This window comes from Mauremys mutica, chromosome 2 (assembly GCF_020497125.1).
Source record: "Mauremys mutica isolate MM-2020 ecotype Southern chromosome 2, ASM2049712v1, whole genome shotgun sequence".
NCBI classification, from domain to species: Eukaryota; Metazoa; Chordata; order Testudines; family Geoemydidae; genus Mauremys; species Mauremys mutica.
The window spans coordinates 292,401,358-292,428,974 of NC_059073.1; the positions used below are offsets into that span (position 1 = coordinate 292,401,358).

At 62.2% G+C, this 27,617-nt stretch overlaps 1 protein-coding gene across 3 annotated transcripts in view; it reads left to right on the forward strand.

The window, feature by feature from the left end:
• PTPN23 (protein tyrosine phosphatase non-receptor type 23) overlaps positions 1-27,318 on the forward strand; it is a 48,341-nt gene extending 21,023 nt beyond the window's left edge. For 2 of the 3 annotated variants that reach the window (XM_045004516.1, XM_045004518.1), the window contains 19 exons: positions 232-312; positions 9,711-9,842; positions 10,113-10,160; positions 11,052-11,108; positions 11,905-11,963; positions 12,396-12,475; positions 12,906-13,020; positions 13,603-13,668; positions 14,384-14,529; positions 15,026-15,334; positions 16,371-16,525; positions 16,962-17,113; positions 17,715-17,894; positions 18,427-20,776; positions 22,789-22,973; positions 23,290-23,394; positions 24,509-24,647; positions 24,813-24,926; positions 25,091-27,318. In XM_045004516.1, the coding sequence (XP_044860451.1) occupies positions 232-312; positions 9,711-9,842; positions 10,113-10,160; positions 11,052-11,108; positions 11,905-11,963; positions 12,396-12,475; positions 12,906-13,020; positions 13,603-13,668; positions 14,384-14,529; positions 15,026-15,334; positions 16,371-16,525; positions 16,962-17,113; positions 17,715-17,894; positions 18,427-20,776; positions 22,789-22,973; positions 23,290-23,394; positions 24,509-24,647; positions 24,813-24,926; positions 25,091-25,636 (5,019 nt within the window). In that variant the 3' untranslated portion in view covers positions 25,637-27,318. The remainder of the gene's footprint in view (positions 1-231; positions 313-9,710; positions 9,843-10,112; positions 10,161-11,051; positions 11,109-11,904; positions 11,964-12,395; positions 12,476-12,905; positions 13,021-13,602; positions 13,669-14,383; positions 14,530-15,025; positions 15,335-16,370; positions 16,526-16,961; positions 17,114-17,714; positions 17,895-18,426; positions 20,777-22,788; positions 22,974-23,289; positions 23,395-24,508; positions 24,648-24,812; positions 24,927-25,090) is intronic. The other variant, XM_045004517.1, reaches the window with a different exon arrangement.
• The last annotated feature ends 299 nt before the right edge of the window (positions 27,319-27,617 follow it).

Genomic DNA, 27,617 nt, shown 5'->3' on the forward strand with positions numbered 1-27,617 from the left:
ATGGCAATGGAGGCGAGAAGCTTTCTGTGCATGGCTAGTCCCATGAGCTGTTCTGGCTCGTAGACCAGAAAGCTGGTCTGTGTTGGCCTGTCAAGCATGGTAGACTGGAGCCACTGCTGAGTGACTCTCCTTTGGGGCTGGCTGAGTTTGGGCAGGGGTGACTTTGAGGAGCCCAGGAATGCAGTGAAGTCTCTGGGGAGAGCTGAGCGTCTCCATTGCTTTTCCTGGAAGGGCCAAGCTCAGGAGTGTCTCTTGGAGAAGTCGATGCTGGACAACAGGAAGAGTTTCCTCGTGGCCAGGATCAGCGCCCAGGTGAGTTGTTCAGGGAGCTCTGCTGCACTACACTCTGTGGGCACGTTAACCGCGATTGAGACGGATCCCGTCTTGCTGTCCTGCCACATACAAGAACAACTCCACGGGAGTCTCTGAACCCCGGGAACCAGCTGAGGTGGTTTGCAAGCAGAGAAGGAAATCCCTATAAACATTCACTGCTGTGTGGGTGGCAGGGTGGGGAACATTCGCTCTCTGCTAGAGCGTGAGGGCAAGTGAGTAATGGTTTAAAGACTAAGCCCGTAAAAGTCAAGTCATTTGAGTTAGTCGGTGTCTGAATTTGACATGATCTTGTCCGAATGAGGGCTCGGGCTCAGGCCTTCCGGCGACCGATTGAGAGAGCCCTGTAAACTGCAATACCTGGGCACTGTATGGCAGCCGGAACTCCAGCCTGCCTTTAATTTCCTGCCAAGTAATGCACATTGGAAAACATAATCCCAATCATACATATAAAATGATGGGGTCTAAATTAGCTGTTACCACTCAAGAGAGATCTTGGAGCCATTGTGGATAGTTCTCTGAAAACATCCACTCAATGTGCAGCAGCAGTCAAAAAAGCGAACAGACACTGGGGAAATCATTAAGAAAGGGATTGATAATAAGACAGAAAATATCATATTGCCTCTATATAAAACCATGGTACATCCACATCTTGAATACTGTGTGCAGATGTGGTCGCTCCATCTCAAAAAAGATACATTGGAATTGGGAAAGGTTCAGAAAACCGCATCAAAACTGATTAGGGGTCTGAAACGGCTTCCATATGAGAAAAGATGAAAAAGGCTGGGACTTTTCATCTTGGAAAAAAGGGGGGATATGATAGAGATCTATAAAATCATGACTGGTGTGGAAGAAGTTAAATGAGTGTTCTTTACTCCTTCTCATAGCACAAGAACTAGGGGTCACCAAATGAAATTAATAAGCAGCAGGTTTAAAACAAAAGGAAGCATTTTTTCACACAACATAAAGTCAACCTGTGGAACTCCTTGCCAGAGGACATAGTGAAGGCCAAGACCATAACAGGGTTCAAAAAAGAACTAGATAAGTTCATGGAGGACAGGTCCATCAATGGCTATTAGCCAGGCTGGGCAGGGAGGGTGTCCCTAGCCTGTTTGCCAGAAGCTGGGAATGTGCAACAGGGGATGGATCACTTGGTGTGGCCTGCGTTGTGCAGGAGGTCAGACTAGATGATCATAATGTTCCCTTCTGACCTTAAAGTCTATGAGTCTATGATGACCTGTTCTGTTTATTCCCTCTGAGGCACTGTAAGCTGGCGAGTCGGGGCTCAACCCTCCTGCAGACCCGGAGGGGAGCCACACCGACTCGCTCCTTGTCCCCTCTAAATGGTGGGCGACAAGAATCAGGGGTTAGCTCAACCCTACGCCTCGGGCCCTCTGGATCCAGGGGCCGGGTGGCAATCAGTCTCCCGAAGGTTTCAGGGGTTCAGACCCTCAGGCAGGGGCTGACCTCAAGGCACACAGTCAATAAGTATACGCCCCGGCCCTCAGTCAGGGCGGGCAGCAGGACAGCAGTCCTTGGGCCCAGACCCTCCTAGCAGGAGCTGGGCACCAGCAAAGTCAATATAAGCCCAGGCCTCTGGAGCAGGGGCTGGGCAACAGCAAAGGCAATATAAGCCCAGGCCTCTGGAGCAGGGGCTGGGCAACAGCAAAGTCAATGTAAGCCCAGGCCTCTGGAGCAGGGGCTGGGCAACAGCAAAGTCAATGTAAGCCCAGGCCTCTGGAGCAGGGGCTGGGCAACAGCAAAGTCAATGTAAGCCCAGGCCTCTGGAGCGGGGGCCGGGCAACAGCAAGGGTAATTGCAGGCTTCTGTGCCTGAGCGCTGATGTGAGGGGGAAACTGCCACCCGCGAGTGGGGTGGCAGGGGGAACACAGGCCCGCCCACTCCACTGTGTTCCAGCCCGGGGCCCTATTAGCGGCTCTCACGGCCGCTGGTCAGTGGGGTCCTGACCGCAACACACTGACATGGGCACCTCAGTGCCCGTAGCCTGACAGGGGTCGGCTATCCCCGGGCTACACTCCATATCCCCCTCGGGGCCTACCTGCACACTTGTACCAGGTTCGGCCCAGTCAAAGGTCCTCGGCTCCTCCGGGTCCGGGCTTGGTGGGAGGTCTGGTAGCACCTCCGGGAAGTCCGGCCAGGCCTGCTCCGGCGGCTCCTCCGGGTAGCAGGGCCGGGGAAGCCCCGGCGGCTCCTCTTCGGGGGGGGGCGCAGGGGCGGTCCGGCGGCTCGTCCCAGTACCGGTCACGGGGCAGCTCTGGCGGCTCCTCCTCGTAGTGGGCGCGGGGAAGCGGAGGCCAGTCTGGGCAGCTGCCTTGGTTCCTAGAGGGCTCCCAGTCAGGAGCTCCCGGCGGCTGCTGGCCCCTGACTGAGCTCTGGCATCTTCCTTTTATACTTCCTGTCCCGCCCCTTGACTTCCGGGGGGCGGGAACAGGAAGTGGTGTCTCAGCCCACTTGGGCGTCTGGCAGGGAGCTCCCTCTGCTGGACCGGAGGGGAGCCACACCGACTCGCTACAGGCACCTGGCATTGGCCACTGTCAGTAGACAGGATACGGGGCTAGATGGACCTTTGGCTTGATCCAGTATGGCCGTTCTTATGTTCTTAACTGGCACTAGGGCAGGGGTCGGCAACCTTATATAGGGGGCAGGGATAGCTCAGTGGTTTGAGCATTGGCCTGCTAAACCCAGGGTTCTGAGTTCAATCCTTGAGGGGGCCACTTAGGGATCTGGGGCAAATATTGGTCCTGCTAGTGAAGGCAGGGGGCTGGACTCAATGACCTTTCAAGGTCCCTTCCAGTTCTAGGAGATTGGTATATCTCCAATTATTACCTATTATCATTATTACCTTTAACCTTTCAGAAGTGCTGTGCCAAGTCTTCATTTATTCACTCTAATGTAAGGTTTCGCGTGCCGGTCATACATTTTAATGTTTTAGATGGTCTCTTTCTATAAGTCTATATTATATAACTAAACTATTGTTGTAGTTAAAGTAAATAAGGTTCTTCTTCGAGTGATTGCTCCAATGCATTCCAGTTAGGTGTGCGCGCCGCGCGTGCACGGCTTCTCCGGAACTTTTTTCCCTAGCAACTCCGGCGGGCCGGCTGGCGCCCCCTGGAGTGGCGCCGCTATGGCGCTAAATATATACCCCAGCCGGCCCGTCCGCTCCTCAGTTCCTTCTTACCGCCCGTGACGGCCGGTCGGAACTGTGGAGTGCTCGTTGGCCTCCACTGCCCTAGCTCTTCCTATTTTGTATATATATAGTTAGTTGTTTAGTTAGTGATTAGAGTTGTTATAGTTGTTATAGTGTAGTTGTTCTAGGTTTTAGTAAACGGTTAAGGGGGGTTTCCCCCCCTTCCCTTTCCCGGTGCGGGCTCATGCCCAGGGCACCGGGCTTCAAGCCCTGCGCTGTGTGCCAAAGGCCTATGCCAATTGGCGATCCACACGACGCTTGCCTCCGTTGCCTCGGAGAAGGACATCGCACCGACAAGTGCGTTATCTGTTCTGCTTTTAAGCCGCGGACACGCAAAGAACGGGACTACAGGCTTAAGCAGATCCTTATGGAGGCGTCGCTCCAACCTTCGGCACCAGCGGCGCCGGCGCCGAGAACCTCTTCGGTGCAGAGCGCACCAGCGGCACCAGCCCGCTCCGGTACCGAGGCCCCGCAGGCCCCGCCTCCGGTGCCGAAGACCCGGCACCGCTCACTTTCGCCGGCAAGGAAGCGCAAGCTCGCTAAAGCCGTAGCTAAGTCCCGGGCTGCGGACTCAGCTAAAGTGCTCGTGCCGCCTGCGCCCACAGTGGTGACTGTGCGCAGGGCAGACACCGTGCCGTTGACTCCGCAAGAGCCGTCGAGTCCGGCACCGCCACGCTCCCCGGCACCGTCCGGTGTTGAGCCAAGGCTGCCGACGACGCCGGAGACGTACTCCTCCGCGCGTGAGCTGATACAGCTCGTAGAGGCACCGAGCCTCCGGCCCCCGGCGCCGCCGGTGCGGGCTGTCCCGTCGGCAGGAAAACCGGCGATGATGGTCCGACCGCCATCCACGGACCGCCGGCACGGTCGATGCTCTCGGTCCCGCTCAGGCTCCAGGAACCGACGCCGTTCACCGTCTAGCCGCTCAAGATCTCGGCACCGCTCTCCGTCGCGGTACCGATCGCCATCTCGCCGCCGGTCGCAGTCCCGGTACCGATCGTCATCTCGGTACCGGTCGCACTCCTGGCACCGGTCCAGGTCTCGATCGCCGTCGCGTCGACACCGCCGGAGGTCCCCGTCTCGGCACCGTTCCCGGCACCGGAACTCCCGCAGCCGCTCCCGGCACCGCAGGTCCGGCTCCCGGTCGAGCTCCCGGCACCGGTCGAGCTCCCGGCACCGCGGGGACCGATGGTCGCGGTCACCCTCTCGGTACCGGACGGACGGACATCGGGCCTCCATACCGCCTGGTGATATCCCACAGGCCTCGATATCGGGCTCCGCCCCGCCCTGGCCGTCTCGCCCGGCATCTGTCGCCTCTGGCGCGGACGGCACCGGCTCATTGCCACCAACCCCACGCGACCACCCTCAAGGGGCTCAGCAGTGGGGCTTCTGGGTGCCCTGGGGTCACCATGAAGCGCAAGTCATTCCGCTTCCCCCCAAGAGACATTGCCGCGGAGCGCAGAGTTCCCGAAGCGACGATCAGTCGCCCCCCGGCGTCACCTCTCCGCGAGCCCTCGATGCCGCAGGACCGCCAGTCCAGCCTGCCCCAGCCGAGGCGCCTCTAACGGCCCCTCCCATGGAAACCATCGGACAGGCTATGTCCTCGTCATCGTCCCCGGACGAAGCGGTGGCTGGGACTTCTGCTAAAGACCCGCCCCCCATAGACCTCAAGGCCCACCAGGAGCTACTCCGTCGGGTCGCGACGGCCATGGGCCTCCCGGTGGCAGAGGTCCAAGAGGATGAGGACCCCATTACTAATGTGGTCGGCTCGGACACTCCTGTGCGCGTGGCATTGCCTTTTGTTAAGACCATACAGAAGAACGCTGCCACGCTCTGGCAAACGCCCGCGTCCATCCCTCCCACGGCTCGAGGGGTAGAACGGAAGTACTCAGCCCCCCCCACGGGCTATGAGTACTTATACTCGCACCCAACCCCGGACTCGCTTGTCGTGCAGTCTGTGAACGGCCGAGAACGGAATGGCCAACCGGCCCCGGCGCCCAAATCTAAGGACGCTCGGAGGATGGACCTGCTAGGCCGTAAGGTCTATTCCGCGGGCGGCCTGCAGATGCGAATAGCCAACCAAATGGTCCTTCTAGCCAGGTATGTTTTTGACATCATGGCATCCCTGGCAAAATACACCGAACTCCTGCCGACAACTGCCCGCCAAGAGTTCTCGGCAATGCTCGAGGAAGGGAAGAAGTCCTCCCGTTCGTCCATTACGGCTGCCCTCGACGCGGCGGACTCGGGAGCGCGGACAATAGCAACAGGGGTGACGATGCGACGCATCTCATGGCTGCAATCCTCTACGTTACCACAGGAGGTGCAGTATACGCTGCAGGACCTGCCGTTCGACACGAAAGGGCTGTTTTCCGAACAGACCGATTCGCGTATACAGACCTTAAAAGATGGGCGTATTGCCATACGAACCCTTGGCATGCACACGCCGGCTCCACAACGCAGGTCTTTCCGGCAGCAGCCCCCTCGGTCCTTCCAGCAGCAGCGTTATCGACCGTATACGCCCAGACGTCCTGGCCAGAATCACAGACGGCCTTCGGGTAACCGTCGGAACCAGTCCCAGGCCTCTTCCAAGGGCCCTCAGGGGTCCAAGCAGGCCTTTTGATGGGACGCCCGAGGACGGCCCATCACTCTCCCCCTCGGATCCTCCCCGTTTGTTCTCCAACCGCCTCTCCTATTTTCTTTCGGCGTGGTCCCGAATAACATCGGACAACTGGGTTCTTCAGACAGTCCAGTCGGGATACCGTCTACAATTTGTTTCGCCCCCTCCTTCCCACCCACCCTCCGTCCCTCTTCAAGGACCCCTCTCACGAGCAAGTCCTTTTACAAGAGGTACAGACTCTACTGAGCGTGGGTGCCATAGAGGCAGTGCCTCCAGACAGGCGGGGCAGGGGATTCTATTCCCGTTATTTTCTCATCCCCAAGGCGAAAGGAGGGCTGCGTCCTATCCTGGACCTTCGAGAGCTGAACAAATACCTGCTCAAGCCCAAGTTTCGCATGGTCACCCTGGGGACCATCATTCCCTCTCTGGATCCGGGAGACTGGTTTGCCGCCCTCGACATGAAGGACGCTTACTTCCATGTCGCAATTTATCCCCCTCACCGGCGTTACCTTCGCTTTCTTGTCAACAACGACCACTACCAGTTCGCCGTGTTACCTTTCGGACTTGCCACGGCACCGTGGGTATTTACAAAGTGCATGGCAGTGGTAGCAGCGGCCCTCCGTCGTCGTCAGATGCATGTCTACCCCTATCTGGACGACTGGCTGATTCGTGGGCAGTCACAAGGGCTGGTGCAGCGCCAGGTAGCGGAAATCCTGTCCCTCTTTCAACACCTCGGGCTGCTTGTCAACGCCGAGAAGTCTACCTTGCTTCCGGCACAGCGGGTGGAGTTCATTGGCGCGGTTCTCGACTCCTCTGCGGGCCGCGCCTGCCTGCCGCGGTCTCGACACCTGACAATGGTCTCCCTCATCCGGGAGCTCGACAACTTTCCGACCACGACGGTGCGGTCGTGCCTCCGCCTCCTGGGTCACATGGCATCGTGTACTTATGTCACCGCGTACGCGCGGCTCCACCTCCGTCCGTTCCAGTCGTGGCTGGCGTCGGTGTACCGCCCGCATCGCGACCACATCGACATGGTGGTCACGGTCACCAGACCGACCCTCGAGTCCCTCCGTTGGTGGCTCGACCCGGAGATCGTCTGCGCCGGAGTGCCGTTCCACCTTCCTCGTCCGTCCGCGACACTGACCACGGACGCCTCGGCACTCGGTTGGGGGGCTCACCTGGGTGGCCTTCACACTCAAGGCCGCTGGTCGCCCCAGGAGCTCGCTCTCCACATCAATGTCCGCGAGCTCCGAGCGATCCGCTTTGCATGTCACACCTTTCGGACCAACCTGCAAGGCCGCTGTGTGACAGTGCTCACGGACAACACAGCGGCAATGTTCTACGTGAACAAGCAGGGCGGAGCCCGCTCGTCCCCCCTCTGCAAGGAGGCGATCCTCCTGTGGGACTTCTGCGTGACCCACTCCATTCACCTGGAAGCGTCCTTTCTTCCGGGAGTGCAGAACACGCTGGCCGACCACCTCAGCAGATCGTTTCTCTCCCACGAGTGGTCCCTCCGTCCCGACGTTGCATACACGATTTTCCAGAGGTGGGGGTTTCCCCGGGTCGACCTCTTCGCCTCCAAGGCGAACAGGAAGTGTCTCCAGTTCTGCTCGTTCCGGGGGCACTCGCCGGGCTCTCTGTCAGACGCTTTCCTCTATCCGTGGCAGACTCACCTCCTCTATGCCTTCCCTCCGTTTCCACTCGTGCACAGAGTGCTCCAGAAGCTTCGGAGGGATCGAGCCACCATGATACTTGTGGCTCCAGCCTGGCCGCGGCAGCATTGGTACACCCTGCTGCTCGAGCTCTCCGTTCGGAAGCCCATCACCCTCCCATTGTGGCCGGACCTCATCACGCAGGACTTCGGCAGACTCCACCATCCGAACCTGCAATCCCTCCATCTTACAGCCTGGTACCTGCGTGGTTGACCCACGCGGAGAGGGACTGTTTGGCGGCCGTGCAGCGCGTCCTGCTTGAAAGTAGAAAGCCTTCCACTCGTACCACCTACATGGCGAAATGGAAGAGGTTCGCGCTCTGGTGTGACCAGCAAGGGCTCAACCCTTTCGTGGTACCTGTCGCTACCATCCTAGACTACCTATGGTACCTCAAGGAGCAGGGTCTGGCGGTTTCCTCCTTGAGAGTCCACCTCGCCTCGGTGTCCGCCTTTCGTCCGTCGGTGGAGGGTCGAACCATCTTTTCCGATCCGATGGTCTCCCGCTTCCTGAAGGGCCTCGACCGCTTATACCCGCCAGTGCGCCGCCCGGCACCGACCTGGGACTTGAACCTCGTCCTGGCCAGACTCATGTGTCCACCATTCGAGCCTATGGCCACGTGTTCTCTCCTCTACCTCTCCTATAAGACGGCCTTCCTGGTTGCCATAACATCGGCACGGAGAGTCTCGGAGCTCCGAGCGTTGACGGTGGGCCCCCCCTACACCGTCTTTCACGCGGATAAGGTGCAGCTTCGTCCTCACCCGGCCTTCCTACCAAAGGTGGTCTCGGCCTTCCACCTTAATCAGGACATCTTTCTCCCGGTCTTCTGCCCGAAGCCCCATGCTTCGCCCCGGGAACAACAGCTCCACACCCTCGACGTCCGTAGGGCGCTGGCGTTTTACATCGACCGGACAAGGTCCTTTCGGCGTTCCACCCAGCTCTTCATCGCAGTCGCTGATCGCATGAAAGGCGAGCCGGTCTCTACCCAGCGCATTTCCTCCTGGGTGACTCAATGCATCAGGTCATGCTACGAGCTGGCTCACGTGACACCATGCCGACTCACCGCTCATTCTACGAGAGCGCACGCCTCGTCCGCCGCCTTCCTGAGCCATGTCCCCATCCAGGACATCTGCAGAGCGGCTACCTGGTCTTCGGTCCACACCTTCGCCTCCCATTACGCGTTGGTGCAGCAGTCTAGAGACGACGCAGCCTTCGGCTCTGCGGTATTACACTCCGCCACGTCTCACTCCGACCCCACCGCCTAAGGTAAGGCTTGGGAATCACCTAACTGGAATGCATTGGAGCAATCACTCGAAGAAGAAAAGACGGTTACTCACCTGTAGTAACTGGTGTTCTTCGAGATGTGTTGCTCCAATCCATTCCAGACCCGCCCTCCTTCCCCACTGTCGGAGTAGCCGGCAAGAAGGAACTGAGGAGCGGACGGGCCGGCTGGGGTATATATTTAGCGCCATAGCGGCGCCACTCCAGGGGGCGCCAGCCGGCCCGCCGGAGTTGCTAGGGAAAAAAGTTCCGGAGAAGCCGTGCACGCGCGGCGCGCACACCTAACTGGAATGGATTGGAGCAACACATCTCGAAGAACACCAGTTACTACAGGTGAGTAACCGTCTTTTTAAAAAATGTTTAAGAAGCTTCATTTAAAATTAAATTAGAATGCAGCGAACCCCCCCCACCCCTCCCCTGGACTGACGGCCAGGACCTGGGCAGTGTCAGTGCCACTGAAAATCGGCACACGTGCCATAGGTTGCCTACCCCTGCACTAGGGCTTTCTTCTGGGATTCTGATGCTGTGACTCCGCCCTGAAATGCCTCTTGACCGTCTCTCCACATAGGTAGTGGACTACTACAAAGAGGCCTGCCGGGCTTTGGAGAACTCGGACACAGCCTCGCTGCTGGGGAAGATTCAGAAGGACTGGAAGAAGCTGGTGCAGATGAAGATCTACTATTTTGCTGCTATCGCTCATGTAAGTGGGAAGAATGAGGCTGTGCATTGGGAGTTTCACCCTGGCTGCCCAAGAGGAGCAGCCTCGCGTCCCTCCACTTGTGGGTGGCTGCGGCTGCTTAAACCCGCTGGGAGGTGGTGGTCACCATGGGTGTGAAGTGTACATGGACGCCGGTGAAATTCAGTCTTCTGTAGCGAGTCCCCTGGCTAGCTTTGTAGGGCTTCAGTCAGTTTCTCTTGAGCCCTTCCCCGAATGAGGCCCTCTGCCATCAGCGGTTGTGTTTCTTTGCAGTTGCATATGGGAAAACAGGCTGAGGAGCAGCAGAAGTTTGGAGAACGAGTAAGTAAAACTGTTTCTGCTTCGGGTTGGTTAACACTGCTGCAATCCAGCTGTAAACCAAGTTCCATCTCATGTGGGCTTGACCTTTAACCCTTTGAAGAGGTTGGGCTACATTGGGGGAACTCGCCTGTCCATGATACTGAGGACACATTGAAAGCTTTGCTGTCTATTAAACTGTAACTTGAAGCCCTGCCACGTCTGCACCAAGGCATGGGCCAAATCGCTGATCGAACTCCCCTACTCCCGGTGAACTTGGGCCCCAGCTTTCTTGTTACTGTGCATTTCCAGCTAGGTTCCTTCTTTGGTCCTAAAACTCCTCGCTGGTGTCCTGCCCGGGGAGTGAGCTGTCCCCCAGCAGGGGTAGAGTTAAGGCTGAAAGGATGTGACTTTCCGACCTTGTTGTCAGAAGAGAATCCACACTTGCATGATTGCCGTGTTCCATGTGATTCCTATTGGGTGCCGTGCAGTGCAGGCACCCAACGTAGGATGTGACACTTGTCCCCTCGTGGCAATGCCTGCTCTGGAACCTGGGCTGGGAGAACGGCAGCGTGTGATGTCAGTATCTGGATCGCTGAATGGTTGTGTGTGGCACTGCATTTCTCGTGTACCTCCCTTCTCTAGAAAATGTCCCATGGTTGTCTAATGGGCAGCGTACCTTAATCTGGGTTGCTTGACTGCTATTAATTTGCTGCTCCTTCTTAGAAGGCCCCACTGTACTTAATGGCGTTGGATTGTCCCTGGTATCTTTACACAGGGTTCGCTGGCCTGTTGGCTGCATGTGCCACAGCAAGTGTGTGTGTGTGTGTGTGTATGTATGTATGTATGTATTCTTGTGACTCCTTCCCAGCCCATAGAGGAGTTTGGCAGAACTTCTCTCTGCTTTCGTTGCAGGTTGTCTACTTCCAGAGCGCTCTGGACAAACTCAACGAAGCTATCAAACTGGCAAAGGTAAGCGGCTTTCTTGTCCATGGTACTGGACCCATAATCTTGAGCCCGCCGCCCAGCTGGTGAACTTGTCTGCATCACGTGCCGTAAATGGGCCAAGAAGTAGATGGCATCTCTGTTGCACAGAGGCCTGGAGAGACTGAGTGGGCTGTTGAAAAGCTTTTGGCATTGGCCTGTCTCTGCCCTCACCCAAGTCAGGGGTAAAACTCCCTTTGGGCCATGGGATGCCGGGCCATGCAGCAAACTACCAGCAGAGCCGGGAGTCCCTCTTGCCTTAGCCACTATGGCACTGCCTCTTGTGCTGCACTCCTTGGGCCCCCCTGAATCCATGGGGCGTTCCCATGGGGTGTTCCGGCTCCACAGGCTTGGGCCAGGAGCCAGTTCGCCACCGTGGCAGAGGAACGCAAGCCCCCAAGTTTGACACTTGTGGCTGAGGAGTTTGGCACAGGATCGACCGGCCTTGTGTTTGTGGTGCTCCGAATCCCAGCGGTCCGTTGTGAATAACAAGTCAGCCTGCAGAATGCACCCAAGGGCTGGCATCTGCCAGAGTCTGCAGGCAGCCTGCAGCTCTGAGCTGTTCACTGCTCTGTTCATCTCCACTGGCTGCTCGCTCTGGAAGTAGGTTAGGGGGAAATGGGGTAGCGGTGAGGGTTGCCAGGCTGCTTCTGCCTTCAGGTCACGGCTTAGTTTGTGGAGGGCAGCAGGATGCAGCATTCGAAAGGGCTGCTCAGGTTGTTGCATAGACTGCAGCGATGTGGCAGGACTGGCTGTGTTAACTTGTGTGTTTTTCCTCTTCTAGGGTCAGCCTGAAACGGTGCAGGAAGCCCTGCGATTCACCCTGGATGTGATCGGGGGAAAGTGAGTCTGCAGCCGGAATTGCTTCTGGGACTGGAGTCTGTCTCTGGGGTCAAACCTCTTTGCTGAATCTCTCCCCCTCCTCTGCTCGCTCTGGGGAGCTCTTCTCTTTGTAGGGTCTCAGTGTATAGGGCCCAGTTCACATGTGCTGCTAGTGAGTGTAGATCTGGTCTGTACAGGGGCTTCTCACGCTGTCCGCACTGTAGCATCTCGGTGCCGTAGCTAACGTCTGTCACGCATGCTTCACCCTCTCCCCAGAGGGACTGGCTGGAGTTGTACCCAGTGACTGGCAGGTGAAGGTAGCAGATAGTGTCCTCTGGGTGGCAGGAAAACACCGCTCTTGAGGCTCCTGCCCATCTAACCAGCACGCTCACTCCTTGGGTCCCAGCCGGGTCCCCCTTCCCCTCCCTGGATTTACACGTCAATTGTTTGTAGGTACAATTCGGCCAAGAAGGACAATGACTTCATCTACCACGAAGCTGTCCCTGCGCTGGACACCCTGCAGTCAGTGAAAGGTGAGGCAGGCCGGGCACCTCCACCCCTCTGCAAAACCACGCCATGGCTGGTGCATGAACCTGCAGCCCTGCACAGTCCGGGCTCTGGGCTGGAGTGAGGGGGTGGTGATCAGCGGGGGGAAGACGCCGCCCTGAAAGGGAAGCACTGCGCGCTTTGCACAGGTATCTTGGTAACGGGCAGCGATGAGAACACGCTGCCCCCGGAGCACAGGTGGGTTTGGTACCAGTCTCTAACCCCTTAGCACCACTCAGGCCAGGAACTTCCTGCTCCCAGGGTCTCCATAGCACCAGCTGGAGGCGAACAGCTGTTGGTTGCATTTTGGTGGCAGATGCAGCCCAAGAAACAGCCTTGGGCATGAAGGGAAGTGCCGTGCCCGTGACTAGAATAATTCGCAGGCCTCGGTGTCAGGCTGTTCTCTTCTATACCCAGGTGCCACCCTGGTGAAGGCCCTTCCCGTCAACCCCACCGACCCAGCGGTCACGGGCCCAGATATCTTTGCCAAGCTGGTGCCAATGGCCGCCCATGAGGCATCTTCGCTGTACAGGTGAGTGGAAGGGATCTCCATAGCAAGTACTTCCCGAGGCAGCCCCGGGGCGTCGGCGCTCAGTAACGGGAGGGTGCGGATCCTGCCTCGGGGGCCAGGAAGCTGGGGCCAGTGATTCCCTGCCAGAAACGTGGCGATCTCTCTCGAGCTGGGGCATGCGGTGGGTGAGGAGGACGTGTCCGGCACTCAGCACGCCGCAGGTGAATGGGAACTGCAGGAGGCTGAAAGACCTCCCCAAGCAAATCAGAATCCCCCACCCCCTTCCTCTCCAGGGGCTGGGTCCCCAGCACCTTCTAGTGGAGCAGCCGAAACTGGACGCTCAGCTGTGCCTGTGCCTGCCCTGAAAGGGCCCTTCAGCGTCTCCGGTCCTGAGTGTTTCTCCCTCAGCTCCTTCCAGCCCGGCTCTCCAGGAGCTCCTGGGACAGGCAGTGCTGGCCCCTGGCTAGCCGTAGGGCCGCTCAGCCTGCTCCCGGAGGGGTTAAGGGAGGCTCGAGTCCTGAGCCGGGTACCCGGCACAGGGCTCAGTGCTTGTAAGTGCCTTGGTTGGCCTGGGTGCTGAGGGGTTTCTCTCGTCTGTCCTAGTGAGGAGAAGGCCAAGCTGCTGAGAGAAGTGATGGCGAAGATCGAGGCCAAGAACGAAGTCCTGGAGTACGTGCGCACTGCGACTGCACTAGCGCGTGGGGTTTTCCTCGCTGGTGGGGACGGGGTTGGTCCCTGACCAGTGCACACCCGACAGTGCGGGGATCCCCCATTGCATCGCTGTTCTGTGTTTCCCCATCCCAGCTAGCGGGAAGTGAGCTCTGTTCCCTTCAGCCATGGCCCAATGCGAGCTCGCCTCCCCCTGGCCTGGTGTGGTGGGACAGCAGGTCTCCAAGGTGACCCAAGGCACTGAAGGAAATGGGGCCGGTGATTCAGTACTGAGCCACTGCCCTAGAGGGTGCTGTGCTGCGGGAGCCCTCTGCTGGGAAGATATGGAAACCAAGGCGCTGGCAAACCCCCCCGTTCCCATGGCCCATTCCCAAGAGCTGGGGTATTAACCCTGCATTCAGGCCCAGTTCCAATTTGGGTTATTACATTTTGCCTCCCTGGATTCACCCTGCGGTTTTGTTGGACTGTGTGGAGCTCACCTTCCCTTCCCTTCCTGTCGTGCTTCTCCCCAGAGGTGGCTGCATTTCCGTTCAGGCGGAGGTGACCATGGGGTGCGCGTTCTGTAAAGCCCTTTGGGATGCTTCCAGTTTCTCACTTCTGAGAACCAAGATCCCGCTTCCAAAAAACTGGCACCCATGTCTGCAGCCCGGGGTGGCGGGGCTGTGCCCGGGAAGGGTTCTCCCACTGCTCAGAGGGCTTTGCTCTCTGTCTGCAGCCAGTTCATGGACTCCATGCAGCTGGACCCCGAGACGGTGGATAACCTGGACATGTACAACCACATCCCCCCCATCCTGATGGAGAAATGCGCCGCGCTCAGCGTGCGGCCAGACACTGTGAAGAACCTGGTTCAGTCCATGCAGGGTAAGAGCTGATGGCGTGTGTATGGGGGAATCCCCGATGGAGGAAAGGCCAGTGAGTCATGGCAAGGGGGTCTCCCTGGGAGCTAGAAGGGGGGCTGAGGATCTGACTCCTGGGCTCTATTCTCTGCGCCCCAGGGATAGCTCAGTGGTTTGAGCATTGGCCTGCTAAACCCAGGGTTGTGAGTTCAATCCTTGAGGGGGCCATTTAGGGATGTGGGGCAAAAATCAGTCTGGGGATTGGGCCTGCTTTGAGCAGGGGGTTGGACTAGATACCTCCTGAGGTCCCTTCCAACCCTGAGATTCTCTGATTGACATGCCACCTCCCGTCTCTGCCTCTGCCTCCCCTGGTATGCTGGTGAAGTTTGCTCATTTCGCTGGGAGGAACGGGACCGTTTGCTGCAGAGCTGGCTCGGCCTCCAGTCGCACTCCGGGGCCTTGCACAGCCTCACTGGAAATGCCGCCAGTGTCCTGATGCCTCTGGTTCTCTGCCCCTCCAGTGCTTTCGGGAGTCTTCACAGACGTGGAGGCCTCTCTGAAAGAGATCCGAGACCTCCTGGATGACGACGAGCTGCAGGAGCAGAAGCTGCAGGAGCTGCTTGGCAAGCCGGCTTCTCCTCCTAGCCCTTCCCCGGGGCTGGCTGAGGTCAGCAGAGAGTGGGCCAAGTACATGGAGGTGCACGAGAAGGCCAGTTTCACCAACACGGAGCTGCACAAAGCCATGAACCTGCACATCAGCAACCTGCGCCTGCTGAGCGGCCCCTTGGAGCAGGTGCGGGCCGCCTTGCCCTCGCCGGCCCTGACGGAAGGTGAGCGCCAGGGCCATGGCATGCTGAGCCTCGCCCCTCCCCTCCCTAGGAGAGCTCTGGCTGGTCTGAGCTGCGCCTGGCTTGCTGGCCTGCCGCTGTTCAAGTCCCTCGCTGCGCCCAGGAGAAGTTAATGCCGAGATCCAGGTTATTCTCCTTCCTTGGTCTTCCCTGGCTCTCGCTGCCCCCAGAAGAATGAATCTGCTTCTGCCGTGGGCCCCAAGCCAGGGCCTTCCCTCCGGGCCTTGTCCCTCCCATGCTTTGGGCTCCAGCTGGGGGTCTCTGCAGTGCTCTGCTGGTTCCCAGCCTGTGGGGTCAGAGGCTGGATCAGGAGGCAGGTTGGGTCTAGATTCCAGGTGAAATTTCCAACCTACCCAGGCTCCAAGCTCTGGAAGACAGACAGACACACCAGCCAGCTCCGAGACACGCTGAGACTTGCAGTGCTGGGAGAACCTCCAGGCAACTCGAGCAGAGCTCAATGCCTGCAGGGGCATAGTATTAACTGGCCAGTCAGCGCCGCCGAGCGCACGGCCTGCCGCATGGCTTAGATGAATGGTGACGGCAAAGCTTTGCTGCAGATCCTGGCGCGTGAGGTGACGGGTGGAGTATAAAGGGCAGAATGCCTCCAGCTAATGTCACCCCGTCGCTCCGGCTGAGCCCCCGGATCTGCTCTCTGGGGCAGAGTCCGATCTGACACCAGCCGCTTGCTCGTCCTGTCTTGCTGCAGGGCTGGGTGAGCGAGCTGGGTTCGGTGGTGCCTCGGCATTGCCAGTTTGCTGAATTTCTGCTGGAGGCTGTTCCTGGGGGGCTGTAGGAAGCAGGAGCCCCGCTTGGCTCTCAGACCCCACAGCGTGTCTTGAGCAAGGGTCAAATTTAGCCCCGGAGCAGGGGGCCAGGTTCCATTGGCACCAACAGGAGCTGTACCTGCCCATGCTAGGGATCGTTTTCCCCCTGGGGGGTGAGCCGGGTGACCGCAGTATGGAGCCTGTGGCTCGGGGAGCGCCCCCAGGAGATGATGGCTTTCTCCTTCGTCCCGCAGACGACAAGCAGGTGCTGCAGAACTTGAAGCGGATCCTGTCCAAAGTGCAGGAGATGAAGGACCAGCGGATGTCCTTGGAGCAGCAGCTCCGTGAGATGATCCAGAAGGACGACATCACCACCTCCTTAGTGACGACCGACCGCTCGGAGATGAGGGTGAGGCCCTGGGCCGAGTGCCGGGCTGCTGCGTTGTCTGGGACTGAGCCGAGCCTATTGCGTTCCAAACAGACGTCAACCCCCCACACCCCCAGCTCGCTGTTACTCCCTGTCCCGGCCGGCCGGCCATGGTCACATCCCCTTTGGAGCTGATTGAGCTCCTGGGCCGTTTCCGCTGCTCTCTGCACTCTCCAGTGCACTGGTCTCTCTGGTCAGAGCCGAGTCACACCGAGGGCCTTGCTCCGCCCTGCCATGCATCGTGCTTCTATTGTGGCCTCTTCCTGCCACTGTCAGTGGGAACTGCCCATTGAACTTGCTGCCAGCCAGCCCCAGCCCTCCCCGCACTCAGCTTGTGGGGTTCCCCACTGAGCCCCCCAGCCTGGCGCTGCAGCCCGGCTCTCCCGCTGAGCCCGGCACGCTCCTCTCGCCCCGACAGAAGCTCTTCGAAGAGCAGCTGAAGAAGTACGACCAGATCAAGGTGTATCTGGAGCAGAACCTGGCGGCCCAGGAGAACGTCCTGAAGGCCTTGACGGACGCCAACGTCAAGTATGCGGCGGTGCGGAAGGTCTTGGCCGAGGTGGAGCACAAGTGAGTGCGCGGGGAGCGTGGCGTCGCCTGCAGGGGGCAGTGGTGGTTGCTGTGGCAGAGTCCGCTCCCAGCACGCAGCGCTGTCCCTGTGGTGCATAACACGATCCCAGCCCCCGTTCTCCGGTGGGGAATGCCCCCAGCCAGCCGCTCGCTGGGCGCGCTAGCACCTCTCGGCCGACGTGGGGAGAGGGGTGGGGTCTACAGGCCTTCGCCAGCCCCTCCACTCTTCCTTTACAGAGAGCCACATCCTAGCTGGACCCGTGGTGGTTGCTGCTGACTTTGTGTCCCGTGCCCCAGGGCGCTAACCCCAGGGCGCCCGTAAGCTGCCCCCCAGCAGGCCCTAGTGTGTGTTTGTCTGCTTTGAGACTGGTTCAGCTATAAACCAGAGGGGTGGTCCCCAGGGGCTGTCAGTGGAGGAGAGGAAATCCTGGGCCCCCCACGGGCCGGATCCCTGACTGGAGTGTGCCAGTGCCGTGGCTGTGGTGGGGCGCCTAGAGGCCAGTGAGGCCTTGCTGTCAAACCCCCCTCCCCCCCATCCCCCAGATTTCCAGGACTGCTGTGTTAATATCACCCCCCCGCATACCCTGCATTGACTCTCCAGGTGGAACACCACGCTGCAGACACTGGTGGCCTCCTACGAAGCCTACGAAGACCTGATGAAGAAGTCTCAGGAGGGGAAAGATTTCTACGCGGATCTGGAGAGCAAAGCAGCCAAGCTCCTGGAGAAGGCTCGAGCAGCCTGCCAAGCGTCTGAAGCAAGCCGGCAGCAGGTCCTGGAAAGGTAGGTCACTGCCCCACATCCGCTCCACCTTGGTGGGTGGGGGGTGGGTTCTGCTACTCCTTGCGTCTGGTTGGCCTTCTGCAGCAGTCAGCTCGTTCGCCGTGTTCACGTTTCTTGGCGGGGGGCTGGGCATGCTGTGGAGCTGAGAACCCGAATGTTGGGGTGTTTTCACACTCCCCCAAGTCCCCTGGTGCGGGAGGGTGACTAGGAGCGGTGCAGAGAGCGAGCCCTTACCGGTGACCACGCCAGGGCCCGGGGATGAAGTCGGACTTGCAGGATAGGTGCGTCAGCCCATCCCCTAGGGCCGCAGCTGGGCGCCAAGGGCGCAGAATCCACCACTGCTGCTGGCTGTCTCAGCGCTAGAGCCCAAACCTCTCTCCCCTCCCAGAGCGGGGTCCCTGCAGGAGAGGCTGGAGGTCCCTTCTGCCAGCCCCTGGGACTCGGCACTTGCAGCTGGGCGGAGGGTGAGGGAGCGCACCCCCTCTCCGCTCAGGGGCTGGTTGGCATCACGTGCCTGCTCTTGCTTTGGCAGAGAAATGAAGAAGAAGCCGCCTCCGAGGCCCACTGCTCCCAAGCCGGCCCTGCAGAAGAAGGCCTCTGAGCGGGACCTGGAGCTTGCGGCCGGCCTGGATGGAGCAGACCTGCAGCAGCTGGGCTCCCTCTCTCTGGCCGACCTGCCGGAAGAGCTCCGGAGCTTGCCCCCTGACGTGCTGGCAGCGCATCTCACCAGGCTGCCTGCGGACGCCCTGGCTGCCTTCTCCATCAACCCAGCCTTCAGCAGCGCTGGCATGAGGCCCCCAGGCCCGGAGGCTTTCCCGGCTGGCGCCCGGGCAGCCAATGCTCCGATACAGCCGCCGATGGCAGCCCAGCCTGGCGTTCCCTTTAACCCTGCTCAGTTCAGTGCTTCGGCGCCTCTGCCGGGACACTACTTCCCCGCCCGGCTGGCGACCCCCCCGCACGGTGCCCCTGGGAGCCCTCTGCAGGGCCCCTTCCCCCCACAGACCTACAGCGGGCCCCTGGTGCTGCCGTCCCAGGGGATGCAGCCCCACAGGCCTCCAAGTTCTGCCCTGTCGCCCAGCCCTCAGCTCTACCCGGCTGGCACCCTGCAGAGAGGCCCTGGGCACCCCAGCCCTGGCCCTGCCCCCATTCAGCCCGGCTATGCAGGCCCTCAGGTGCCTCCCCAGAGATCCTCCCCCCAGCACGTGCCCATGCCTGGCTCTGCTCCAGCTCCCATCACCCCCAGTGCCACCTACAGGATGGGGCAGCCGGTCTCCTCCTGCGGGGCTCTGCCAGGCGGGTTCCCCACAGCCATGGCCCCGCCCCAGCCCCCCCGGTTCAGTGGCCAGGCCCCCGGAGGGAGCGACGGCCCTCCTCACCCCCTTGGGCTCCGCCCGGCCACCACAACCGTCGACAGCATCCAGGCGCCCATTTCCAGCTACACCGCACCCAGGGCCATGGGCGGGCACATGCCCCCGCGGCTCACCAGCCAGCCGCCAGGGCTCCCTCCTCAGGGCGGCTTCCTTGGCCCGCCCACCCAGTTCCCCTATGGCCAAGGCGGCGTCCAGCCGTTCGGCCAGCAGCCCCCGTTCCCAGCGGGGCCGCCCGCTCCCAGCTTCCCCCAGCAGCAGTACCCACCTCAGGCCCAGCTCCAGCCGCTGCCCGTGTACCGGCCGCAGGCCCAGTTCCCTGGCCAGCGTTCGGGGCTGGCCCATGCTTCTCCCAGCCATGGCCAGATCCATGCCCAGCTGAGAACACAGCTCTACCCGCTTCCTTCCCAGGACAGCGCCCCTTCCTCCTTCCCTGCAACGATGCCCCGCGGGCCTCTCCCCCTGGCTCAGAGCCTCCCAGGCGCTATGGTGGGCCCGGCTCAGCAGCTCCACCCTCACCCCTCGCTTGCCGGCCTGCAGCCCATGCCAGCCGGCTCCTCCGCCCAAGTGGTCTCTGCGATGCCCTATTGTCCCGCCCCTTCTGCCTGCCATCCGGGGCCCCCTACGAACCAGCTGCCGCCTGGCTCTGCCGTGCCACTGGCTGGTCCCCAGCCCCCAGCTTCGAGTCAGTCCGGCCCTCACCATGTCCCGCCTTCCCCCAGTCCCGCTCTGAGCCAGATGCCAGGCGGCGTTATCGTCCCGGGTCCTGCCATCCCTTCACCGGCACCATCCCCCCAGCCATCCCTGGCTATCCAGCCTCCAGCCATCTTGCCTTCCTCAGTGCCCGGCGCCCCTGCCCTGCCCCAGCGACCCCCCCCATCGCTCACCCCCGGCGCAGCCCCGCTGGCCCAGGGCCCTGCCGAGCTCCAGTTCCACCGGCAGAGCTCTTCCACGGACGATCTGCTTTCTTCAAGCCCCGAGAGCCAGCACGGGGGCTCCAAGCCGGCGGTGAACCAGCCGCTGCTGCAGCCCACCAAGGCAGATGCCAAGGAGGGGCAGAAACCCAAGGCGGTTCAGCTGATCGAGAACGACCCGTACGAGAAGCCCGAGCACATCATGAGGCTGCTCTCCGAGCTGGATCGGTTCCGGGGCGTGGTGGCCAGTCTGGAGAGGCCCGTCCCCAGGAGCATCCCCGAGCTGGACGGAATCTGGAAGGAGCTCCAGGATGCCCAGGAGAGGGATGCCCGGCAGCTGTCCATCGCCATCGCCCGCTGCTACTCCATGAAAAACCGCCACCAGGACATCATGCCCTACGACAAGAACCGCATCGTTCTGCAGTCGGGCAAGGACGACTACATCAATGCCAGCAAGATAGAGGACCTGTCCTCCTACTGCCCCACCATCATCGCCACCCAGGCCCCGCTGGTGGGGACAGCCTCCGACTTCTGGCTGATGATCTACGAGCAGAAGGTCTCCCTCATAGTCATGCTGGTCTCGGAGCAGGAAATAGAGAAGGTAGGATCTCCAGGAGCTCCTCAGGGCAGGACTTCCTCACCCAGCAGCTTCCATGAGGGAGGTGGTAAAGTGGACGTGATCAATAGTTCTCCATGCCCACCGAGGGTGGGGAAGAAGGAGCCAGCGTGTGGAAAGGCAGCTGTAGGCTGGGTCTGAGGGAAAGCTTTCAAACAAACAGGGTCGTTACGCTGTGGATCAGGTTTCCCAGGGAGGTGGTGGATCCCCAGCATTGGCCAGGCTTGACAAAGCCCTGTCAGGGATGGTCCAGGTTTCCTTCGCCCTGCCTCAGCATGGTGGGGTGGGCTTCTCGAGGTCCTTCTGGCCAGCCAAGCCGAGGGAGATGGGGATGGTCTCACTGGAAAGCTGAGCTCCTGGCCAGTTCTGGAAGCCTGCTGGTGGGCACTCTGCGTTGTCAGTGCCAGCAGGGGCTTGACTGGTCCCAGGAAGGGAGATTCGAGGCTGTGGAGAACCCCCCAGGTCGAGGGGTGGCAGATGTTGCCTGTGTCAGTGTTCAGGAGACGGCGCTGGGTTGCTGAGCCCCCACAGGGCTGTACCATCCAGCTACGGAGGCAAGTAACATACACCTGGCATCTTCCATCCACAATAGTGTGTCGGGTTAATGGCACCTGGCCCTGCAATGCAGCCAGCTCTGGGTGGAACAACTCACAGCATCACTACACTCGCCTCAGGCCAGGAGGTGCAGGGTGCTGTCGGTCGGTGACTGCGGGGCGGGGGGAGTTGGGGAAGGCAGCTGGTGACAATGGAGACGGGAACTTGGCCAAGGCCCCCAGGCTGCCAGGTTCTCTGTGCAATGTCCGTTTATCCCCCTGAGCCTGCAGCAGGATGGCCCTGGCCTTGTGTGCTGGGCTGGGGGGGCTGTGCTGGGAGGGGGGCGGTGGTGGGCTGGGCTGCAGGCTGGGGGGCCCCAGTGGCTCTGGCCCTGACATTATGTTCTGGGCTGGGGGGGCGGTGGTGGGCTGGGCTGGAGGGGTGGGGGTCTGGGCTGCAGGCTGGAGGGCCCTGGTGTTATGTTCTGGGCTTGGGGGTGGGGCTGTGCTGGGAGGGGGGCAGTGGTGGTCTGGGCTGAGGCGGGGCTGTGCTGGGGGGGGGAAGAGTGGGGGTCTGGGCTGAGGCGGGGCTGTGCTGGGGGGGGCAGTGGGGGTCTGGGCTGAGGCGGGGCTGTGCTGGGAGGGGGGCAGTGGGGGTCTGGGCTGAGGCGGGGCTGTGCTGGGAGGGGGGCAGGGGGGGTCTGGGCTGAGGCGGGGCTGTGCTGGGAGGGGGGCAGTGGGGGACTGGGCTGAGGCGGGGCTGTGCTGGGAGGGGGGCAGTGGGGGTCTGGGCTGAGGCGGGGCTGTGCTGGGGGGGGCAGTGGGGGTCTGGGCTGAGGCGGGGCTGTGCTGGGAGGGGGGCAGTGGGGGTCTGGGCTGAGGCGGGGCTGTGCTGGGAGGGGGCCAGTGGGTGACTGGGCTGCAGGCTGGGGCGCCCTGGCATTATGTTCTGGGCTGAGCTGGGGGGGCAGTTGGGGTCTGGGGGGCCCTGGTGTTATGTTCTGGGCTTGGGGGTGGGGCTGTGCTGGGGGGGGCAGTGGGGGTCTGGGCTGAGGCGGGGCTGTGCTGGGGGGGGCAGTGGGGGTCTGGGCTGAGGCGGGGCTGTGCTGGGGGGGCAGTGGGGGTCTGGGCTGAGGCGGGGCTGTGCTGGGGGGGCAGTGGGGGTCTGGGCTGGGGGGGCAGTGGGGGTCTGGGCTGAGGCGGGGCTGTGCTGGGGGGGGCAGTGGGGGTCTGGGCTGAGGCGGGGCTGTGCTGGGAGGGGGGCAGTGGGGGTCTGGGCTGAGGCGGGGCTGTGCTGGGGGGGAAGTGGGGGTCTGGGCTGAGGCGGGGCTGTGCTGGGAGGGGCAGTGGGGGTCTGGGCTGAGGCGGGGCTGTGCTGGGGGGGGCAGTGGGGGTCTGGGCTGGGGGCGGGCTCCACTCCTTGCTCTGGGCTCCGCGTGCTGAGCCCGGTCTCTCGCCCCGCAGCAGAAGGTGGCGCGCTACTTCCCGCAGGAGCGGGGCCAGCCCATGGTGCAGGGCCCCATCACCTTGATCCTCACCAGCCTGAAGGTGGCCCCGACGCACGTGGAGAGGATGATCACCCTGCAGTTCCGCGACCAGAGCCTGAAGCGCACCGTCATCCACCTGCAGTTCACGGCCTGGCCCGAGCTGTACGTGCCGCGGCCCTGGGGGCTCCTGCTACACCCCGGGGGGCTGGGCTGGGCTGCAGGTCTGGGGCAGAGCTGTTCCCTCCCAGCTGGTGCCCCCCAGGCCCTGTGGGTGGCATGGAGGATCTCAGTAGTGGCACTGTAGACCCTACCAGGCCCCTGGGGGCCGGGGGGGGGAATCGGGCGCTGTCCCACGGGGGGAGCGTGGCACCTCCCTCGAGCACCCAGCTCCTGGGATGGGGGTAGAACCCCTCCCCCGCAAGGCTTGGCAGGCCAGGTCCTGGCCCACTCGCCAGCAGCTCCTCCCTTCCTCCTGCAGGGGCCTGCCGGACAGCAAGGGGAACCTGCTGCGCTTCATCCAGGATGTACACGGGCACTACCTGCACCAGCGCCCCCTGCACACCCCCATCGTGGTGCACTGCAGGTAAGGCAGCGCTGCCGGGGCCGGGTTCGCCCCTCGGCCCCAGCTAGGGAGCGCGGCGCCGCAGACGCCTGGGCCCCAGCTCTGCCGTGGCATGGGGGCAGGGCGGGCATCCTGCCCGTTTGGAGCAGACCTCCCCCGAGGCCGGCAGGAGCCCAGGGCCGAAAGCCAGCGCATTGCTGGGAGGCTGCAGGGCTGGCTCTTTCCCCAGGAGTTCCCAAGCCAGACTGCAGCCCTGCCCTGAGAGGCAGAGGATTCTCTGGCCCTTGGGGGGAAGGGGGCGCTCTGCCCACAGTGCAGTGCTGGGGGGAAGGGGGCGCTCTGCCCGCAGTGCAGTGCTGGGGGGAAGGGGGCGCTCTGCCCGCAGTGCAGTGCTGGGGGGAAGGGGGCGCTCTGCCCGCAGTGCAGTGCGGGGGGGAAGGGGGCGCTCTGCCCGCAGTGCCGTGCTGGGGGGAAGGGGGCGCTCTGCCCGCAGTGCAGTGCTGGGGAGAAGGAGGGGGCGCTCTGCCCGCAACGCAGTGCTGGGGGGAAGGGGAGGCACTCTCTGCCCGCAGTGCAGTGCTGGGGGGAAGGGGAGGCACTCTCTGCCCGCAACGCAGTGCTGGGGGGAAGGGGGGGCGCTCTGCCCGCAGTGCAGTGCTGGGGGGAAGGGGGGGCGCTCTGCCCGCAGTGCAGTGCTGGGGGGAAGGGGAGGCACACTCTGCCCGCAACGCAGTGCTGGGGAAGGGGGGGCACTCTCTGCCCGCAACGCAGTGCTGGGGAAGGGGGGGCACTCTCTGCCCGCAACGCAGTGCTGGGGAAGGGGGGGCACTCTCTGCCCGCAACGCAGTGCTGGGGAAGGGGGGGCACTCTCTGCCCGCAGTGCAGTGCTGGGGGGAAGGGGAGGCACTCTCTGCCCGCAGTGCAGTGCTGGGGGGAAGGGGAGGCACTCTCTGCCCGCAGTGCAGTGCTGGGGGGAAGGGGGGGCACTCTCTGCCCACAACGCAGTGCTGGGGAAGGGGGCACTCTGCCCACAACGCAGTGCTGGGGAAGGGGGCTGCGGGCTTCCTGCTCCCGCTCCCCCAGGCTTTGGCAGGGTTCCCCAGTGATGCCCCCGGGCGCGCTCTCTTCCCGCCAGCTCTGGGGTGGGGCGCACCGGCGCCTTCTGCCTGATGTACGCAGCAATGCAGGAGGTGGAGGCGGGGAACAGCATCCCTGACCTGGCCCAGCTGGTGAAGCGGATGCGGCAGCAGAGGAAGCACATGCTGCAGGAGAAGGTAATGCGCTGGGGGCGGAGGTGGGGGCCCAGGCACCTGGCTCGGCAGTGCCATGACGCCCTTTGAGCGGCACAGAGTCTGCTCGGCTCTGGCCGCTCCTGGCACCTGGGCCTGTCCTGCGTGAGCTTTGGGCTCAAGGGATCTCGCCGGCTGCTTCTCTTCCAGCTGCACCTCAAGTTCTGCTACGAAGCCGTCCTCAAGCACGCCGAGCAGGTGCTGCAGAGACACGGGGTCACCACGCCGGCTTCCAGCAAGCCCCCCAGCAGTGCTGCCCAGAAGGTGGGTCCCGGCACTGGCCAGAGCCTGGCAGCTCCAGGCCTCGCGGCTGTGGCTCTGGTGGCTGATCCACGCTGACTGGAGCAGGGCAGTCTCCTGTCCAGGCGGGGGGTGGGCTGGGCCTGTCTGAGGGAGGGGCCTGGGCTGACCTCTGGCTTCTCTTCCAGCTGTACTTGCATCAGGACCCGCAGGACCTGGTGCTGGGTGGGGACATGCCCATCAGCTCCATCCAGGCCACCATTGCCAAGCTGAGCATCAAGCCCCCCGGGGGCGGCCCGGAGCCTCCCCCAAACTGGCAGCTGCCCGAGCCAGCAGCAGTGCCCGAAGCCGCGAGCCCAGGGGCGGTTCCTGCAGCACCCGCCAGCGTCGCCCAGCCCAGCCTGACGGAGCATGTGCCCCCCACCAGTGCTGAGCTGCCCCCCGCCTCCACCATGCCTGTGCCGTCGCCCGAAGCCGAGAGCAGCAACCATATGGAGGAGACCCCCAGCCAGGAGCCTTCAGCCCCAAGCCTGGCTCCTTCCTCTTCCTCGCTGGAGCTCCTGGCGTCGCTGACCCCTGAGGCCTTCTCCTTGGACAGCTCCCTGAGGGGCAAGCCGCGGATGAACAAGCAGAGCTTCCTGCAGCCCCAGAACGGGGAGGGGCTGCGGGGGCCCCGGCCCAGCGACGACCCCCTCAGCATGCTGGACCCACTGTGGACACTCAATAAAACCTGAGCCGGGAGCATGGGCCCGGCCCGGCTCAGCTCTGGGGACATGGGCACGCACAGCCCCTCCCTGGCCGAGCCCCCACGGCCCCTGGGGAGCCCCCCCGCCTGCTGGCTGGCACCTGGGGTGTTGGAGCGCAGCCTCTGGGCTGTAGGGAGGGGTGAGAAATGCACACACAGCACTACATGCCGGTGCCCCACTCGGCGCCTAGGCCCCCTGGCAGCTAGCCCGGGGTGCCCCCCACAGCATGGAGAGCCAGCCCCAGCCAGGGCTGCTGCATCCCAGAGCACCTCCTGGGGGAGGCCTGGCCTTGGTGCAGCAGAGGAGGCCCCTGTCCCTTCTGGCACAGCTGGCCCCACTGTAGCTCCCGCCTTGGGCCAGGAGCCAGCCCTGCAGTGCCCCCTGCTCCCATTCACAGACCCCCGGGGGCTGGAGCACTGCTCCGTGCTGCGCCCCGGCGGCTCTCCAGGCAGGACCCCTGGGCTCGGAGACATCGCTGAGGGCTACTGGCCAAGAGCCCCCTGCTGGGACCCGGGGGTCCTGGCACAGCCCTTGCAGGGAGGGCGAGTGATATGGGGGGTCCCAGGTGCAGTGAGGCTTGTCCCAGCCTGGGGAGGGATGTCCGGCTCCCTGCTCCTCCCGGTGCCCAATTGCCCTTCCCGCTTGCTCCGGCGCTGGGTGGGAGCTGGGCTGCGCTGGCGCCTCCCTCAGCGCTTCTCTCTCCTACCTTCTGCCTCCGTGATGCCCCCTGGGCTGTGCAGCGTGTGCTGCTGCTGGGACTGGGTGCCCGGGGTTCCACCCTGGGGGCTGGCTGCTGCTGTGGTCGGACAGTTGGGAAGGGCAGGGGGTTGGGCCTGGCGCGCTCAGCCCAGGTAACCTGCAGGTTTAACGCCGCAGGCTGCCCCAGCGTAACCCCAGCCAGGGGCTGCACCCTGCATGGCCCAAACCCTGCAGTTCTGCTCAGCAGGGCCCCATGGTCCATGCAGCTCGGTTTGCTGGCAGCAGGGCTGGGGAGGGTGAAAATCGGAGCTGTGAGTACGCGGGGAGCTGCCGCATGCGGTGGGGGGGGGGGGGTCGGCGCACGTGGCAGTAAATCGGTGATGGGTCATTCCTGGTGTCTGAAATAGCTTTGATTCTCTGCACCTTGCCCCAAGCTCTGCCACTGGGCATGACGTTTTCTGGCCGAGGTGCTTGCTAACCAGCTCAGGCTGGAAGCCCCCGAGCTGAGTAGGGGCACAGGCCGTGCATGGAAGTGGATTCGGTGTCCGCCCCCTGGGGCTGTCTTACAGAGCCAGCTGCTGTCGCGGTTGGCAGGCACCATCCAGCTGCTGGGATCCCAGCTGAGGGGGGGAAATCCTGGTGCTGCTGGCTTGGGTTCTGTGCATAGCTTATGGGAAGGTGCCAGAAGACGGATGCTCCTGGGAAGGACCCCCCGGGGGGGGGGGGGGCCAGCTGCTGCCCAGGGAGCTGGGCTTGTTCTGTGTTAAGCTATGGGGCTGGCTGGAACTGGCAGAAGCAGGAGACCCGGTCAGCATGGCCTTAGCAAGCCCTGGGAGTGGTGCCCATTACAGCAGGGGGACAGGACCTCAATTGCTTAGGTCACTCGTTCCCACCTGTGTCTCACCTGCTGGGGCTCTTGGGTGCATCTACTGTACAGCACCCCCCTCCCCCCAAGGCTTTCATGCTGGGTCCTGCTGCTCGTGCCTCCGGCAGCCTGATCTGGGCAGTGCAGGCCGACCTCGGAGCCAAGCGGCGCTGGGCAGAAATGGCCACGGTGCACGGCCCTGGAGCATGGGCTGCCGGTGCCCCTTGGAGCTCTCGGTTCCTCTGCTTTTGTACAAAATGTAACATTGCCCGTCCCCGGGTTCTGATCTGACTCTGTAATTAGAACTGACTTTTTCAGCTCTTTGCTACTCCAATAAATGGACAATTTGCTCTGGAGCCGCAGTGGGACTTGTGGACCTGAATTAAACCCTGGTGGAGTTTGGGG